The sequence below is a fragment of the Canis lupus genome, chromosome 6 (assembly GCF_003254725.2).
Source record: "Canis lupus dingo isolate Sandy chromosome 6, ASM325472v2, whole genome shotgun sequence".
Classification (NCBI taxonomy): domain Eukaryota; kingdom Metazoa; phylum Chordata; class Mammalia; order Carnivora; family Canidae; genus Canis; species Canis lupus.
Genome location: NC_064248.1, coordinates 23,718,092 through 23,735,556, shown reverse-complemented (window position 1 = coordinate 23,735,556; position 17,465 = coordinate 23,718,092). Strand labels below are relative to the sequence as shown.

The 17,465-nt window shown below is 37.7% G+C and overlaps 2 protein-coding genes across 20 annotated transcripts in view; both read left to right on the top strand.

Moving 5' to 3' along the window:
- Nucleotides 1-16,174, top strand: part of LOC112640269 (phospholipid-transporting ATPase ABCA3-like) — a 136,267-nt gene extending 120,093 nt beyond the window's left edge. For 8 of the 12 annotated variants that reach the window (XM_025416264.3, XM_049111310.1, XM_025416267.3 and 5 more), the window contains 6 exons: nt 7,099-7,286; nt 7,886-8,056; nt 8,545-8,732; nt 14,500-14,573; nt 14,960-15,091; nt 15,909-16,174. In XM_025416264.3, the coding sequence (XP_025272049.3) occupies nt 7,099-7,286; nt 7,886-8,056; nt 8,545-8,732; nt 14,500-14,573; nt 14,960-15,091; nt 15,909-16,151 (996 nt within the window). In that variant the 3' untranslated portion in view covers nt 16,152-16,174. The remainder of the gene's footprint in view (nt 1-7,098; nt 7,287-7,885; nt 8,057-8,544; nt 8,733-14,499; nt 14,574-14,959; nt 15,092-15,908) is intronic. The other 4 variants (XM_025416262.3, XM_025416261.3, XM_025416260.3 and 1 more) reach the window with 4 other exon arrangements.
- A 1,136-nt stretch (nt 16,175-17,310) lies between these two features.
- LOC112640266 (phospholipid-transporting ATPase ABCA3-like) overlaps nt 17,311-17,465 on the top strand; it is a 198,259-nt gene continuing 198,104 nt past the window's right edge. For 3 of the 8 annotated variants that reach the window (XM_049111316.1, XM_049111314.1, XM_049111315.1), the window contains exon 1: nt 17,352-17,442. The gene's annotated coding sequence lies outside the window, so the exon portion shown is untranslated. Of the gene's footprint in view, nt 17,443-17,465 lie in introns of all 8 variants that reach the window. The other 5 variants (XR_007411256.1, XR_007411255.1, XM_049111313.1 and 2 more) reach the window with 3 other exon arrangements.

The window sequence follows — 17,465 nt, the reverse complement described above, 5'->3', positions numbered from 1 at the left end:
TTGTAACTGAGGTTTTCATGTACCTTAAAGTTCTGGAGCAGGATGGCCTTCCAGAGTTGTCCCAAATCAAGGCAAGGTACCTGTCTTTTGTATACCTGAACCAACCAGTCATTGTGTGCACATGCAACCAGGAAGAGACTGCATAACCTTGGGAAAAGCTAAGTAGGAAGAAAAATTCAAGAAGAAAAAAATGGTTAGTGGTGTCAGCTTCTAGGAAATCTCAAGTGGATGTAAAGCCTAAATAGTGTATATTGGATTTAGCAACTAGAATTTCACTGATGCTGTTAGCAAGAACTATTGTACTGTGGTCAGTTGAGTGGTAGTAATGGGAGCCTAAATGGTGCATTTCTTTCTTCTTTAATTCATAGGACATTGTCATTATGACATAAGGAAGATGGGGTTGTGGGAGCCTGCATGCTCTAGGATGAACAGTATCCTAGTAACAGAGGTGAAGCTAAGAATTTGGGTTAAACTTTGAATAAAGTTGGCTTTGAAGGAAAGGGAAGCATTAGAATTCACCCTAAGCTGTGAGACTGAGACAGGAGATATTTTATACATTAAACAGATTTATCACATTTATACTAGAAGGGAAAAAAATGAAATAGAGGAAGAAGTGAAGCATGATGATAGGAGGTGAATGGGTTCTTCCAGATGGTTCTTGGGGTCAGAGATTCTAAAATTCCCAGCAGGCAGTATGAAAGTACTTCAAAAAATTAAAAATATAAATATAAAACAATCTAGAAATTTCACTACTATGTATTTAAACAAAAAAATAAAAATGCAAAAAAAAAGAAAGAAAAGAAAAATGTTAATTCAAAAAGATATATGCACCCCTATGTTTATTGCAGAATTATTTACATTAGGCAAGATATGGAAGCAGTCTAAGTGTCCAATGATAGATGAAGGGATAAAAAAGATGTGGTATATACAATGAAATATCACTTAGCCATAATAAAGAATGGTACCTTGCTATTTTCAACAACATGGGTGGACCGAGATGGTATTATGCTAAGTGAAAGAAGTCAGACAATTTAAAAAAGATAAAAGACAAATACCATGTGATTTTACTTATAGGTGGATTCTAAAAAGCAAACAAACAAAAACAGAAACAGATTCTAGATACACAGAACGAACTGGGAGTTTCCAAGAAGGAAGGGGATAGGTGAAGGGGATTAAGAGGTACAAACTTCCAATTATAAAATAAATAAGCCATGGGGATGATAAATACAGCAAAAGGGGATATAGTCAATAATATTCTAATTACATTGTTTAGTGACAGATGGCAACTACACTTATCATGGTGAGCATTGCATAATACACAGAATTGAATCACGATATTGTAAACTAATGTTGTATGTCAACTCCATTTCAATAATAAAATTTAAAGAAAATAAGTAAAAATGGGGTATTGAAGTCTCTAACTCATATTTTTAGTTGTTTATCTCCCTTCAAGTCTATTGTTGTTTTCTTTATATACATTGGAGCTCTGATATTTGGAGCATAGATGTGTATAACTGTTATATCTTCATGGCAAATCAATCCTTTCATTGATATATAATATTGTATTTGTCCCTGTCATAGTTATTGACTTTAGGTCTATTTTGTCTGATAATATTATAGCCATCCAGCTCTTTCAGGCACTATTTGCATGAAATTTTTTTCCTGTCCTTTTTAACTCTTAACCTATTTGTGTCCTTAAACACAAGTGAGTCTCTGACTAGATAGTATATATTTGGATCACGTTTGTTTGTTTGTTTTTAATTCATTTTGCCAATATATGCCTTTTGATTGGGGAATTAAATCCATTTACATTTAAAGTAACTACTGATTGAGGTGCACCAGGGTGACTCAGTTAGTTAGGTGTCTGCCTTTGTCTGATGAGGTCATGATCCTAGGTCCTGAGATCGAGCTCTGTGTTGGGCTCCCCGCTCACCAGGGGAGTCTGCTTCTCCCTCTCTTTTTGCTCCTCCCCCCAACTTGTGCTCTGTCTCTCTAATAGATAAATACAATCTTTTAAAAAAAATAATGTAATTACTAATAGAGAAAGACTTTTGCCATTTCTTGTTTTCTATATCTCCTATCTACATTTTTTGTCCCTAATTTCCTCTATTACTGCCTTACATTGTGTTTAGTTGATTTTTTTTGGTAGTTTCATGTTTTGGTACAATTTATTTCTTTTTGTGTATATTATACAGATATTTTCTTTGTGATTACCATTGGGATTTCATCTAACATCCTAAAGTTGTAACAATCTCTTTTGAATTGATAGCAACTGAAATTCAATCATGCACAAAACTCTACTTCTATACACCTCTGTCCCCATGTCTACACTTTGTCACTGTTGTCACAAATTACATCTTTATACTTTGTGTACCATTAAATATTATTTTATGCATTTGCCTTTTCAATACTGTATATAATAAATAGTCATTGATCAAAATTATAATAATTCTAGTTTTTATATGTGCCACTGTCCTTTGCTTTATCAGAGATCTTTATCTCTTCACATGGCTTCAATTTACTTCCTAGTATCCTTTAATTTCAATGTAAAGGATTGTTTTTAGCATTTACTGTAGGGTGGATCTGATGGTAAAAATCTCCCTCATCTTTTATTTATTGAGGAATTTATTTCTCCTTATTTTTGAAGGATAGTTTTGTTGGTATAGAATTCTTGGATGATGGTTTTTTTTCCACTTTAAATATATCATTCCACCACCTTCTAGCCTCAAAAGTTTCTGCTGAGGGGCCCCCTGAGTGGATCAGTAAGTTAAGCATCCAACTCCTGATTTTGACCAAGATTTGACATCAGGATCCTAGGATAGAGCCCTGTATCGGGCTCTATGCTCAGTGGGGACTCTGCTTGAGAATTTTCTCTCACCCTCTCTCTCTGCCCCTCCCCCTGCTCATGCTCACTCTCTCTCTCAGATTAATTATTTTTTTGATTAAAAAATTTAAATTATAGATGAATTGAGGAATTATCTTATTTTTACATAAAAATGCTGGGATTTTAAGTGGGATTCCAGAATATTGACATATTTATAGTGAACATATGTTTCCATGTATTGGGTCTCATTAAATCTCTCAAACTAATGGTTTTAAAGTTTTACAGAGATAATACACTACTTAGAATTCAGCTTGTTTGGATATAAGATCAAGAAACAATAAGACTGTGCAATTTATTTCTATACATATTGTTTTCATATTAAATTAATTGATTTTATATTTTATTATTTGCTGATGGTCTATTGAGTGCAACTGATTTTTAAAAATGATTTACTTATTTATTTTAGAGAGTGTGTGTGTGTGAGCAGAGGGAGGGGCAGAGAGAGAGGGGCAGAAGCAGACTCCCCACAAAACACAGAGCCAGATATGGGCCTGGATCCCAGGACCCTGAGATTCATGACCTCAGCCCAAATCAAGAGCCCAGTGCTTAACCAACCGAGCCACCCAGACACACTGAGTGCAATTGATTTTTAAATATTGAACTTCTAATCAACAAAATTACCAAATTCTCTTAATTCTAATATTTATCTATAAATTATATTGAAATTTTTACTTTTAAATCATGACTGCTGCAGATAACGAGGGCTTATTTTCCTTTCTAATCATATGCTTTTTTCCTTTGCCTTATTGCAATGGCTAAAACCTCTCCTCAGCATGGAATAGAAATGGTAGTTGCAGATTCTCAATCTGAAACTCACAGGCAAACTTTCTTATTCATGTTTTGTTTTTACCTGTAAATGCCTCTTATTTACCCTAATTGGCAAAAAGATATTTTCACTGTATAGAATTTAAGGTTTGCCATTATTTTTCTTTAGCAAATTCATCTGTTGTTTCACTATCATCTAGTTTACATCACTACTTTTGAGAAATTAGCTCAGTCTGATACTCCTTTATAGATAATATTTATTTTCTCTGTAGTTACCTTTTAAATTTTCTCTTTGTTATATATATGCTTCATTATGAAATAGTTAGATCTGAGTATTTTAAAATTTTGTCCTTCTTGGAATGGACTTGACATACCTCGATTAATCAGTTGGTGTCTTTAATTAGTTCTGGGTCATTTTAACTTATGATTTCTTCAAATATTTCTCCTGTTCTTTCTTTCTCTCCTCCAACTTCAGCTATCCAGATAGTTCCAATCTATCCATATCTCTCATTTTCTCACTTCCCCATTTTTAATTTTTGTGCTGCATCCTAGATACTTTCATATTACCTAATCTCCAGGATAATTTCTTCCATTGTCATTAAATTGCTATCAAATGCATCCACAAAGCTTGTAATATGCTTTATTTATTTATTTATTTACTTACTTACTCATTTTTAATATTTAGACATTATATATAGTTCATTCCCAAAATATCCAGGTGACTTTATACTTTTCTTTTTCATAAAGATATTTTTAATTTTAATTCCAGTATGGTCAGCATACAGTATATTAGTTTCAGGTGAACAATATAGTGATTCAACAATTCCAACGTGGATGGAACTGGAGGGTATTATGCTGAGTGAAGTAAGTCAGTCAGAGAAGGACAAACATTATATGTTCTCATTCATTTGGGGAATATAAATAATAGTGAAAGGGAAAATAAGGGAAGGGAGAAGAAATGTGTGGGAAATATCAGAAAGGGAGACAGAACATAAAGACTGCTAACTCTGGGAAACGAACTAGGGGTGGTAGAAGGGGAGGAGGGCGGGGGGTGGGAGTGAATGGGTGACGGGCACTGGGTGTTATTCTGTATGTTAGTAAATTGAACACCAATAAAAAAATAAATTAAAAAAAAAAAAAAAAACAATTCCATACATTACTCAGTGTTCATCATGATAAGTGTACTTCTCACCTCTATCACCTATTTCACTCATCCTCCACCCACCTCCCCTCTGATAATCATCAGTTTGTCCTCTATAGTTAAGAGTCTGTTTCTTGGTTTGTCTCTCTCCTTCTTTTCCCCTTTGTCTGTTTGTTTCTTAACTTCTGCAAATGGAGTGAAATCATATGGTATTTGTTTTTCTGTGACTTATTTCACTTAGCATTATACTCTCTAGATCCATCCATGTTTTTGCAAATGGCAAGATTTCATTCTTTTTATGGTTGAGTAATCTTTATATATATATATATATATATATATATTCATAAATCAATAGACACTTGGGCTGCTTTCATAATTTGGCTATTGTAAAGAATGCTACAATGAACACTGGGGTGAAAAAAATGAACATTGGGGTGCATTTATCCATTTGAATAATGTTTTTCTATAAATAACTGTAGTAGTAGTAGTAGAATTAACTGAATAATAGGGTAGTTCTACTTTTAATTTTTTGAGGAACCTCCATACTGTTTTCCAGAGTGACTATAACAGTTTCCAATCCTACCAACAGTGCAGGAGGTTTTCCTTTCTCCACACCCTCACCAACACCTGTTGTTTCTTGTGTTGTTGATTTTAAGCCATCCTGACGGGTATGAGGTGATATCTTACTGTAGTTTTGATTTACATTTCCCTGATAATAAGCGATATTGAGCATCTTTTCATGTGTCTTTTGGCCGTTTTCTTTGAAGAAATGCCTGTTCATGTCTTCTACCCATTTTTAAATTGGATTATTTGGTTTTGGGGTGTTGAGTTTTATAAGTTCTTTACATATTTTGGATACTAAATCTTTATTGTATATGTCATTTGCAAATATTTTCTCCCATTCAGTAGGCAGTCTTTTAGTTTTGTTGATGTTTCCTTCATTGTGCAGAAGCTTTCAATTTTGAAAATAAAAGCAAAATAGCTTATTTTTGCTTTTATTTCCCCTGTCTCAAGAGACATATCTAGAAAAATATTCTATGGCCAAAGCAGAGGAATTACTGCCGTGTTCTCTTCTAGGATTTTTATTGTTTCACGTCTCACATTAAGTCTTTAATCCATTTTTTTAAATTTTTGTGTATGGTGAAAGGAAGTAGTCGAGTTTCATTCTTTTACATGTGGATGCCCAGTTTTCCCAACACCATTTGTTGAAGAGACTGGAGACTGTTTTTGTCCCATTGAATATTCTTGCCTCTTTTGTCAAAGATTAATTGACCATATAATTATGGGCTTTCTATGCTGTTGCATTGATATATGTGTCTATATTTGTGCCAGTACCATACTATTTTGATTACTACAGCTTTGTAGTACAGCTTGGAATCTGGAATTGTGATACCTCCAGCTTCATTTTTTTTTCATGAATACGTTTTTGAGTTTTTAAAATTTATTTGAACATAATAAGCACAATCACACTTGCGTATCTGATCTGATAATCCCAATATCTGAAGTCACTTCAATTATGTTTCAGGTGAGTATTGTTTCTACTGATGGCATTCATGGTATCTTTTTTCTTTGTTCACTGAGTTGTGGTTGTATGCAGCTCATTTACTTTCAAAATTATATGGGAGAATAATTTTATATCTAGAATAGAAGAAAGGGTTTGTTTTGATTTCTGCCAAGAGACTAGGGGTGTAAATGGTCTGAGATTATTGTAAATTAATTAATAAAATCTCAAAGAAAAAGGTATGAATTTTAATTATTTAGAATAATTTTAATTATTTTTAATTTTAATGAATTTTAATAAAATAATGTTATCTTTTTCTCTCATCTATGTGCATCTGAAAGCAAATCCATAAAAGGTTTGGTTATTGGCAAAGCAACACTCATTGCATTCTTCTGTTTGTGGGAGTGGGGAAAGGCTTTGCTTCTGGTTCAGCCTTACTGTGAAACAAGATCTACACACGGCTGCACAGGTTGTGCAATGCAAAAATTTCCATGGTGGTCATGCCCTTTAGAGTTTCTTATTAATGAGGGCAGAATCTCATATTCTAATAGTCCTCCAAATTCTGTGGACTCTGGGATTTTATTTTAATCTTTCATTCTTAAGATCATTAAAGCCGAGTTGAGGAACCTGTCATTCCAGCATTTTACAATAGATCCAGCAGCTATCATTGTGTAGCCTTTAGAAAAGAAAGATCCTTGGTAGGACTCTTAGAGACATGGCCTGGAGCACTGTGGTCTTCTATCTTATCCAGGGATGCTCAGCGGGATAGATGACTTGAGTCCTTATTAAGGCAATTCTCATTATCAGGTGAAGTCAAGAGTTGGCTATTGTCCTCAGTCTGATGCATTGCTGGAATACATGACTGGCCGGGAAATAATGATCATGTATGCCAGATCATGGGGGGTTTCTGAGCCCCAGATTCAGCTGTATGTGAACAGATGGTTGAGTTCAATGCAACTGGAACCTCATGCTGACAAGCTTATCGGAACCTATAGGTGAGTCGTTTCATTATGATGATCTTTTTGATGCTGCTGTTAATGTTGAGATGCTTTCCTATGTTTCTGGTGTTTGAAATAAATACGCACAACTCCACGTTAAGTCCCTCTGTCACACAATTATCTAATTGTAAAACTGTATCACGGGTTGTTAGGTTTTAGATAATAGTAATAAAACAGATCAATGTAGTTCCGTGTCTTTCCTTTGCAGAGATGAAACTAAAGCTCCTACTTAAACTATAGCCTCTAAATATCAAAAGGGATTACATTATTCTTCCAAGTGTCCATTAGACTCTTTGTCTCCCAAGAAAGGAGGAATCTATGCTCTTTGAATTATAGTAAATTTATATACTTGGGAAATTATGGTACCCTAACCACAAGTAAATAAATGCCACTGACAATGTACTTCTAAAATCAGTTACATAAAAGTCACTCATCTACATTTCAAATGAAAATCAATTGATATATACACCTGTACTGGGTCTGCTAACTTATTGAAGTACAACTAACCAGCAATGTGGAATTCCATGTTACATGTTTGATGATATGTTTGTATAACTTCTTTCCCCTAAATTTTCTCTCCTTCTATGACCATAAAGTGGAGGAACCAAACGCAGGCTGAGCACTGCTATTGCTCTAATGGGAAAGTCCTCAGTCATTTTGCTGGATGAGCCATCAGCTGGCATGGACCCTGAAGCCCGACGCCTGCTCTGGGATGCTGTGACACGGACGCGTGAAAGTGGCAAAGCCATCATTATAACTTCCCACAGGTGTGGCTCATTTGGAGGCTTGAATGAGGATTTGCAAGTATTGTAGTGGGTATAAATGAGAAATGAGAATAAATATGCTTAGGTGTGTGAGTTCCTCCTCAATCCTAATGAATGAGATGACCAAAAATCCTCAATTGAGTTAAATAATTAAGAGTGGGGAAAGAGCAGGAACTTCAGGAGATGTTGTGTTTGAGGATTTGTACTCTATTACTAATTGAAAATTTTTCACTTTCCAACTATGATCTCTGTGATTAGCAAATTCCATTTCACATTGAAAACAGAGTCACACTGGGTGACGGGCACTGAGGGGGGCACTTGATGGGATGAGCACTGGGTGTTATTCTATATGTTGGCAAATTGAACACCAATAAAAAATAAATTTATAAATTAAAAAAAAAGAAAGAAAACAGAGTCACAAAATCCTGGCTCCATTTGAATTATAGACTGTCCTCCAAAACAGAACTTTTTATGTTATCATGTTTTGCTAGAATGGAGGAATGTGATGCCTTCTGTACCAGGCTGGCCATCATGGTGCAGGGAAAGTTCCTGTGCCTCGGCAGCCCTCAGCACCTCAAAAACAAGTTTGGCAACATTTACATCCTGAAGGTCAAGGTCAAGAATGATGTACAGGATAAACTGGAGGATTTAAAATATTTCATCACACTAACATTCCCAGGTAAATTAAATTGAGCTAACATTTATAGGGATGTATTAAATCATGTGTTTTTTTAATTTCACCATCCATATGTTTTATGTCTTCAATAACTATTTTCTGAGGGTTATTGGTATTTATTGATCTTCCATACTGAATTCCTTTTGAGAATCCTTCTTTCTATAGGTTCTTAGCATAATAAGGCATACATAACAAAAGCCAAAGCATACATACAAAAAGGTTCTCACTTAGTCCTCGTATCCCTTTAATTAAGGCAGCTTTGGATTTGTGCTGTCAATATAAATTATATTGCTAAAGTTATATTTTTTAGTACAATTCTCAATTATTTTCACATATTACCCATGCAAAGTTTTAAGGCTTCTTCTCCACCTAAGCATGTATCCCTAGTCTTTTGATGCATACCTATACCTGGATATGGTATAGAAATGCAAACAAGAACCACTAAGTTTTTCTCTTCTCTCAAAACTAGTTCCGCTTCTGCTGCTAAATTCAACAAGCACCTCTCTGCCTACATGGTGTATAATATCAGAGATGGCAACTATTTCTTTCTGTCTTTTACCTCTCTTTCCTAAACATAAAGCAGAAGCATGGCAAAGATTTTAATAATGCTGATTTTTCATCTTACTTTTCATTTTGTTAGACTGAGCAAAATATAATGAAGTTCTAACTGTGTATCAGGCTAAGGAGTTTATTTATCTTCCAGGCAATGGAAAATAGCATGATTGATTACGCAGTAGGAACAGAGATCAGAAACTAGATAAGAAATGAATGGAAGAGCAGATTGGAGAACAGATATATGGGAAAATAATTACCTCAGTGTTGATCATAGTGATTGTGATATCCCTATGATGCATGCATTAAGAAGTGCAATACTCACCTAATGTATTCATTCAGAACATATTTTTGAGTACTTATTCTATTAGACTTCTATTCCATGTGGTGTCTAAATTACCACAAAGAGAAGCCATGACCAAAAATCCTCACTTACTGTGTGCTGTCCCAGCTCTGCTTGAAGGAAGGACACTAAATACTGACCCAAGACCTGTCCTTGAGGATATGGACACAGAGGTTTAATGGGAATGTGGGTTCGAGACACATTCTCAACTGTCAGGTAGTTGTTGCCCCATTCTTCCTCACATCATTCTGGAGCAAATACCTATTCAAATATGACAGCATCAAGAAAGAACTGCCATGGAACCTACACTTAAATGTTGATTTTTAAATAGAATAAATATATCGCAAGCAAAAGTCATCTAGAATGTATACTTTAAAGAGGATTTACCACAATAATCAGATATTTAGAGTAAATAATTCTACATAAACCCAAGGAAATCCAAGTGACCTTGTGTTCCTTTTTTAAAATGCAAAGATGATTCTATTTCTACAACATGGAAGAGTATATATTCTGAAAAGTACTCCTGGTAAAAATGAAACTAGAAATTGGTAAAAATTAAAACAAATGCATCTTTAATGCAATAATTGGCTTACAAACAAAAGAGAAAAAAATTTAACACCAGAAAACAAGAAAAAGAAAGAAAAAAACAAACAAAAAAAGAAAATGTGAGCAGTTAGACAATGCTAATTGTGGAAGTAAATGCCATTGTAGCACTGAGATCAGTGATGAAGCTCTGGACCTTCTTCAGGGTTTGGAAGCTCATGCTGAGACTGCCATGTAAAGGGGGGACCCTCAAATGGATAGTCAGGAGCATCCTCGGATTCCAAGCAGGACCAAGCAGAGATCCTCTCTGGAGAAAAGGATCTCAAATTTAAACTTACAGTGTGTAGGATGCAGATATGAGGAAGTACCAGAGGAAGGTATTAGGTAGGCCATATTACTTGATACATCCCAGAAGACTCAAAGAAGGAATCCTACAGGAGCAACCCTAAAGCTAAGAAAGACTTCATCTCCCATCTCACCTTCTATATAGGAATCTCCTAAAGCTATACGAAAATTAATCTCATTTAAAGATAAATCACTGAAAATGTTATAATTGAATCCCACAGAAAAATATAAAAGAGGATAAAAGAAAATACCGGTCAGCCCCGGTGGCTCAGAAGTTTAGCCCCGCCTTCAGCCCAGGGCGTGATCCTGGAGACCCGAGATCCAGTCTCATGTCAGGCTCCCTGCATGGATGCATGGAGCCTGCTTCTTCCTCTGCCTGTGTTTCTGTCTGTCTGTCTGTCTGTCTCTCTCTCTCTCTCTCTGTCTTTCATGAATAATTAAATAAAATCTTAAAAAAAAATACCTACAGACGTTGAAAGAGCAGCAGAGCTATAAGGCCACAAAGCAAATGAAACTATTATCTAATGTTTCAACATGAGCCTAAAAAATTAAGAAGGAGATGGATGGTATGCAAGAAAATCCTAAACTGCAATTGAAAGGACAAAGAGATTTGGTGGCTAAACAACAGGGTGATGTGCAAAGACAGCTGACCTCATTGGAGAGGGTATTTTAAGTTAAACATTTCAGAAATACTTAACCATCAAAAGTAAATAAACCACATAAAAAGCACAAGGGAAATGGAGACTGGAAAGGAGAAAAACAGAAAATCTTTACACAGAAACATAGATAAGCATTCAAAAAAATGTAAGCACAGAGGAGAGGCAAGGACAATCCAACACAACTATGAAATTAATCCAAAAGGAGAAAAGAAAAGCCATAGATTAGAATGAATACTAAAAACTGTCACTCAAGAAAATTTCCTGAGACAAACCTGCTTACTGAAAGGACAACTTGAAAAATTGACTCAATATCATCACACCAAGGAATATTTCAATATAACTATTGTATTTTAATAATAAAAGGGGATGACCTTTGAATCTTAGAATTTTTTTTAAAAAGCAAGGGGAAGAAGGAAAATTTATAAGGGAAAGAAAATTAGATTGATTTTAGGCTTTGTGACAAAACATTTTATGGTAAGAAAAATGTAAGCCATAGTTTTCATATACAGCCAAAATGATCTTCAAGAATAAAATTCAAAAAGAGTTATAAACAAATAGGTATTCAGGGGATATTGTTCCCAATGGCTCTCCCTGAAGACTATGTAGACAAAAATTTCACATTGAGAAATGATTAGAGAAGTTTCTGAATAGGAACTATTGGTGAGCACTGAATAAAAAGAAGGGACAATTTATGAATATTAGGAAAAGATGTTGGAATGAAGTTAACCATCAGAACAAAAATATATACTCTACTGTATCACAAATATAACAGAAAAAAAAACTAACCACAAAGTGAAATACATACAGAGACATATTTTGTATATTTACATTTGTATTTATATTTATGCATTTATCTTGTATATATGAACATATAACTTGAAAATTTATATAGGAGGACTATAATGAAACATTCCTTTCAATATACGTAAATATATTAAGTCCTTCATTAAATGAAAAAAATCTCAGCTTGGCTCACAAGCAAAATTCAGTTCTCTAGTGTGTATAAGAAGCGAGCACTACTAAAAAACCTAAATCAGAGAGGTCAAATATTTTTTTTTAAAGATTTTATTTATTCATGAGAGACACAGAGAGAGTCAGAGACACAGGCAGAGGGAGAAGCAGGCTCCTCACAGGGAGCCTGATGTGGGACTTGATCCCCGAACTGGGATCATGCCCTGAGCCAAAGGCAGACACTCAACTGCTGAACCACCCAGACATCCCAAGAGGTTAAAGATTTTTTAGGGATCCCTGGGTGGCACAGCGGTTTGGCGCCTGCCTTTGGCCCAGGGCGTGATCCTGGAGATCCGGGATCGAATCCCACATCGGGCTCCCGGTGCATGGAGCCTGCTTCTCCCTCGGCCTGTGTCTCTGCCTCTCTCTCTCTCTCTCTGTGACTATCATAAATAAATAAAAATTGGAAAAAAAAAAGATTTTTTAAATGGGTTTCATAATTCTCTTGCTATCCCACACTTGACCTTTAGCAGTTTACTATATTTCTCAGTTCAGCTTATGTCATCTGGCAGTGTCTGCCTTGTACAAGCAAATGCTATGGTCCTGATCTTCCCTGTAGAAGTCCAGATATGGGTTAGCTATTTGCCCTGAGTTTCCCTATCAGAAAACTGATAGGTTCAAGAATTGTATTAATTTGCAATTTGTCTGGTTTTCTTGTAGTAACAGTGGGAGTGGGGATCCCTGGGTGGCTCAGCAGTTTAGCACCTGCCTTAGGCCCAGGGTGTGATCCTGGAGTCTTGGGATTGAGTCCTGCATCAGGCTCCCTGCATGGAGCCTGCTTCTCCCTCTGCCTGTGTCTCTGCCTCTCTCTCTCTCTCTCTGTCTCTCATGAATAAATAAATAAAATCTTAAAAAAACAAAACAAAACAATGGAAGTGACACTTTAACTCACTATATCTCACAGGTGAAACTGGACCATCTTTTTTAAAAGCAATAGTCCAACAATTCTACCTACAGCTATATTTTAAATACTTGTGGGTGACAGGCACTGAGTGGGGCACTTGATGGGATGAGCACTGGGTGTTATTCTATATGTTGGCAAATTGAACACCAATAAAAAATAAACTTATAAAAAAATAAATAAATTCTACTCAGTTAAAAAAAAAAGGAGATAAATAATATTTAAGTTAACAACATTCACTTCTATGTCTCTCAATAGCCTAATGGAAAATAAACTAGAATATTCATATGCTAGATTACTATTTAGAGAATAAAATGAATTACAGCTATATGTAACTGCATGAATGAATCTCACAAACATTGAGTAAAAGAAGCAGAAAGAAAAGAAAATACCAGATTCCATTCACATAAAGGTTTGACCTTTATGTAGAAAAACTCTACCTCAATTTTTAGAAGTATACACATACGTAAAAACACCTCTGAAAAGGAAATGTCCACAATAACAATGAAGGCATTGGTCATTTTTTATGGAGGAGAGAGGCTGAGAAGTGGGACATGGGAGTGTTTGGGTTCCTATTACTTGGCTTAAATGGGATGATTTCACCAGTGTTTGTTTTGAATAATTTACTAAACTCCATGTTTCAAATATTTTACACACAAAAAAGCTTTATGTGATCGTGGAGACAATACACGCATTAAAATTCACATTAAGAAAATCTGCTCACCCTTATAAACATGTATTTTTTTTTACCTTAAAACATTTTGACCACAGTTAACCCAATTTGCAACAACCTACAAATGTGCATTGATGAATGTAAACACATTTGTTTATTCTAATTAGAAGTGGATACCACCCTCTTCCCTCTTATTCCACTGGTAGGTTCTTATCCACCAGTAAACAAAACCAGAACATACAGCCTGACTTTGGTAATTTGTATGTATGATTTCCTCTTTCACAGTTCATGTAATCATAAAAACAGCAAGGAGGCTTTGTCCTTTTCTCTTCCCCCACCAAGTACACTGCACATGTATACATAACCATACAACCAGAGTGAAAATCTGGCCAGCTCATATTCTCAGCACTATCTTCAGAAATATAATCTTATTGTAACCTTAAGAATTTCAGAAAGCTCAGGATTTTCACATGGGGCATGTGAGCTGACAATTTTATTGTGCCTGAAAGCCTGCCCTCAATAATTGCTATGAACTCCACAGTAATAAGACTTTCATCAGGAATGAATCCAAAAGGAATTGACCATCTCATGTATACCAAAGAGGATGGGTTATTTGACCATGTCCCTTTTTGTATTGACAATGTCTATTCACCCTCTATTGTGAATAATTGTTGATGCAGCAATATTTTATAAATTTAAAATATCTGCAAGATTATTCATCTATCTTGTCTTTCATTTCTTAGGTAGTGCATTAAAGCAGGAAAACCAAGGGATCCTTACCTACTATATTCCCAGCAAGGACAGTAGCTGGGGAAAGGTAAATGTAGAAACCATTCTTTTCTAACATTTCATGTTAAAAAAGCACTAATGATGGGGAGAATATTTGATATCCAGGTATGTGTAATGGGAGAGGAGCAGAAGAGTAAAGTATGTTATTTTTTTTTAAAAAAACCCTAGAGTTTAATTGATTTGTTCCTTAAATCCCATTATTAGTCTGAATCCTTCAAGAGAATGGGGACAGAGAACTGCTTCCTTGCAGATTCTCAATTAAGTTTTCAATCATTTTTTCATCTCCCCCTTTTGTCCTCCAACATTAACTTGGCAGGACTTGGAGTAAGTGCAAGGAGAGGCTCATCTGGGTTGGGCACTGGTGGGAATGACTGCAGTGGTAACTGCACATTTTTATTGCTGTTGTTGCTAAAGGTGTTTGGTATTTTGGAGGAAGCTAAAGAGCAATTCCATTTAGAAGATTATTCCATCAGTCAGATAACGCTGGAACAAGTTTTCCTGAACTTTGCTAACCCAGAGAACACAGAAGGTGATTATAATGAAAAGGTACCATGAGATTCACTCCCAACCAGTGACCTTAGGACTCTGTCTATACATAGAGGGGCATAACTATGGGTGTGTATATCTTGGTGTAAATATATTTACATAATAAAGAGCTCCCCAAAGGAGAACATATGTCACTCCTTTGTAGATTTACATTTGTGGCCTATGTATCCAGCACATGCAAATCTAAAGACATTTGGTGAAATTGCTGTTTGTTTTCCTAAAAACTTAAGAGTGCCATTAATCAAGGTTGGAAAAGGACTTCTTTCTGAGCATTCGGATTATTTAAACAGAAACATCCAGAAATGGTGGTGCTGTCAAATGGGTCAGCTTGCAGAGCAAGACGATTATGTTTCAGTACCTGAGTTATGGTTAAGAGGAACATTAAGACTGTATCAAATCATCTTTCCCATGGCTACACACACAATTTCATACCAAAAAGGATCTAATTAAAATCACTATCGTTGAAGAAGTAGCAGTAAGTTGGGTTGTTATTTCCAAGACTCAAACCAGGATTCTTCATTTGCAAAAGAATCTTTAAAAAAAAAAAAAAAGATTTATTTATTCATGACAGAGAGAGACACACACACACCCAGGCAGAGGGAGAAGCAGGCACCGTGCAGGGAGCCTGATATGGGACTCAATCCTGGGTCTCCAGGATCACAACCCGGCCTGAAGGCGGCGCTAAACCGCTGGGCCACTGGGGCTGCCCTGCAAAAGAATCTTTGTACCAAGACATTTAGAGTCCAAAAACATTAAGCATAACAATTCTCTAAAATAGTGTGTTTTCTTTCCTCTTCTCTCCCCACATATGATTAAGAAGGAAAGAAGAAGAAGAAATGAAGGAGAAAGGGAGACAGAGTGCAGTTTTTCAGGTCTTGTCCGGGCACATGGAGTCTCCCATCAGCCACATGAGAAATCTGATCACTCTCGAGATTCATGGGCAGATGAGCAGACAAGTAGGGATAACTGTTGTCCAGTTGCAAGACAGAAAGAGTTCATGAAGCTGCTCTATTTTGACATGTTTGTTCAAAGTTTTTGCATTCTCAATTGGATTTTGTGAGTAATAAAATGATACCCAGAAGCTATTCTGTGTTTTATTGTTTTTAGGTTTAACATTCTATGGGTTCCACTCCCATAGAGATGGGATAAAGAGATAGTGCAGCAATTATCCTCACTGCACATGGGAGACACAGAGGGTGAGGGGTACCCAGCAAGCAAGCAGGAACATCCTCAGTGTACCCTTTAAGAGCCTGAAAACCACATAGCACATTGAACAGGGAGTTTTCTCTGTACGTCCTTAGAGCTATTCCAGCACCCTCTCCTGACAAAGCTTAACTTGACAGTTCAAGAGCCCAGATCCATTCGGCGCTGAGAGGCCAGAACCTGATACCTGGTCCAGTAGGGAAGAGAAGCGCCCTCTGATAGAATTCAGAACCTGGGCTGCCAACCATTACGCTACAGTGGAGGTGGGTATTGGGGTGGGGTCCTGCAAAGAGGCAACCATGGACCAATCTGTGGGTGCCCTGTACCCTCTCTCAGAGCGTGAGGCCTCCTTAAACTCTTCTCTCGCGCCCTGCCTGAGGCACCCAGACCCCGAGGGCCCTACCTCGTGGCCCAGGGAGCGGGCGGCGGGTCAGGGGAGCGCGCGGAGGACGCACAGGGGTCTCCACGCGCTGAGCAGCCACGGGCGGAGGCCGCCCAGGCCCAGGCAGGAGGCGGCGCAGGCTGCGGAGCGACACACGGGTCGCCCCGCGGCCGCGTCCGCGTCCGGGGCTTTGAGTGGCCCCAAAGCAGAGTGGCCCCAAAGCTCCTGTGCCTGCACCTCTGCCAGTTACCTGTTGACCCCCACAGACCGTAGAGGGCAGTGGCCACTGAATCTCCTCCCACTTCCCGCCGCCAGCTACCGGCCTGCGAGGGTGATCAGGCACCCGAGGGACGAGGGAACCCGGACAGGCGGAGGATGATGGGGTCGCTTGGCGCGGGGCAGGGGCCAGGAGCCCGGAAGCGGGCGAACGGCCACGAGGTAGGGCCCTCGGGGTTTGGGTGCCTCAGGCAGGGCGCGAGAGAGGAGTTCAACGAGGCCTCACGCTCTGAGAGAGTGTCCGGGGCACAGAAGGTGCGGAGACGCGTGCCGCGAGGGCCGCAGGGGGGAAGGGGCGGCCTGGGGCCGGGCGTGTGCGCGCATGCGCGAGGCAGGGGCCGAGGCGGGAGACCAGAGCCTCGCGAGAACTCTCAGCTGGGCGGTTGGCGAAGGCGTTGGGAGGAGGCGCTGCGGCGGGGAGGGCGCGTGTCCCTCAGAGGTGGGGGTGGAGGCGGAGCTGTGGCCCTGGTGGTTTGGAGCCGTGAGAGCGGTGAGTGTGGGGCCTGCCCGCCT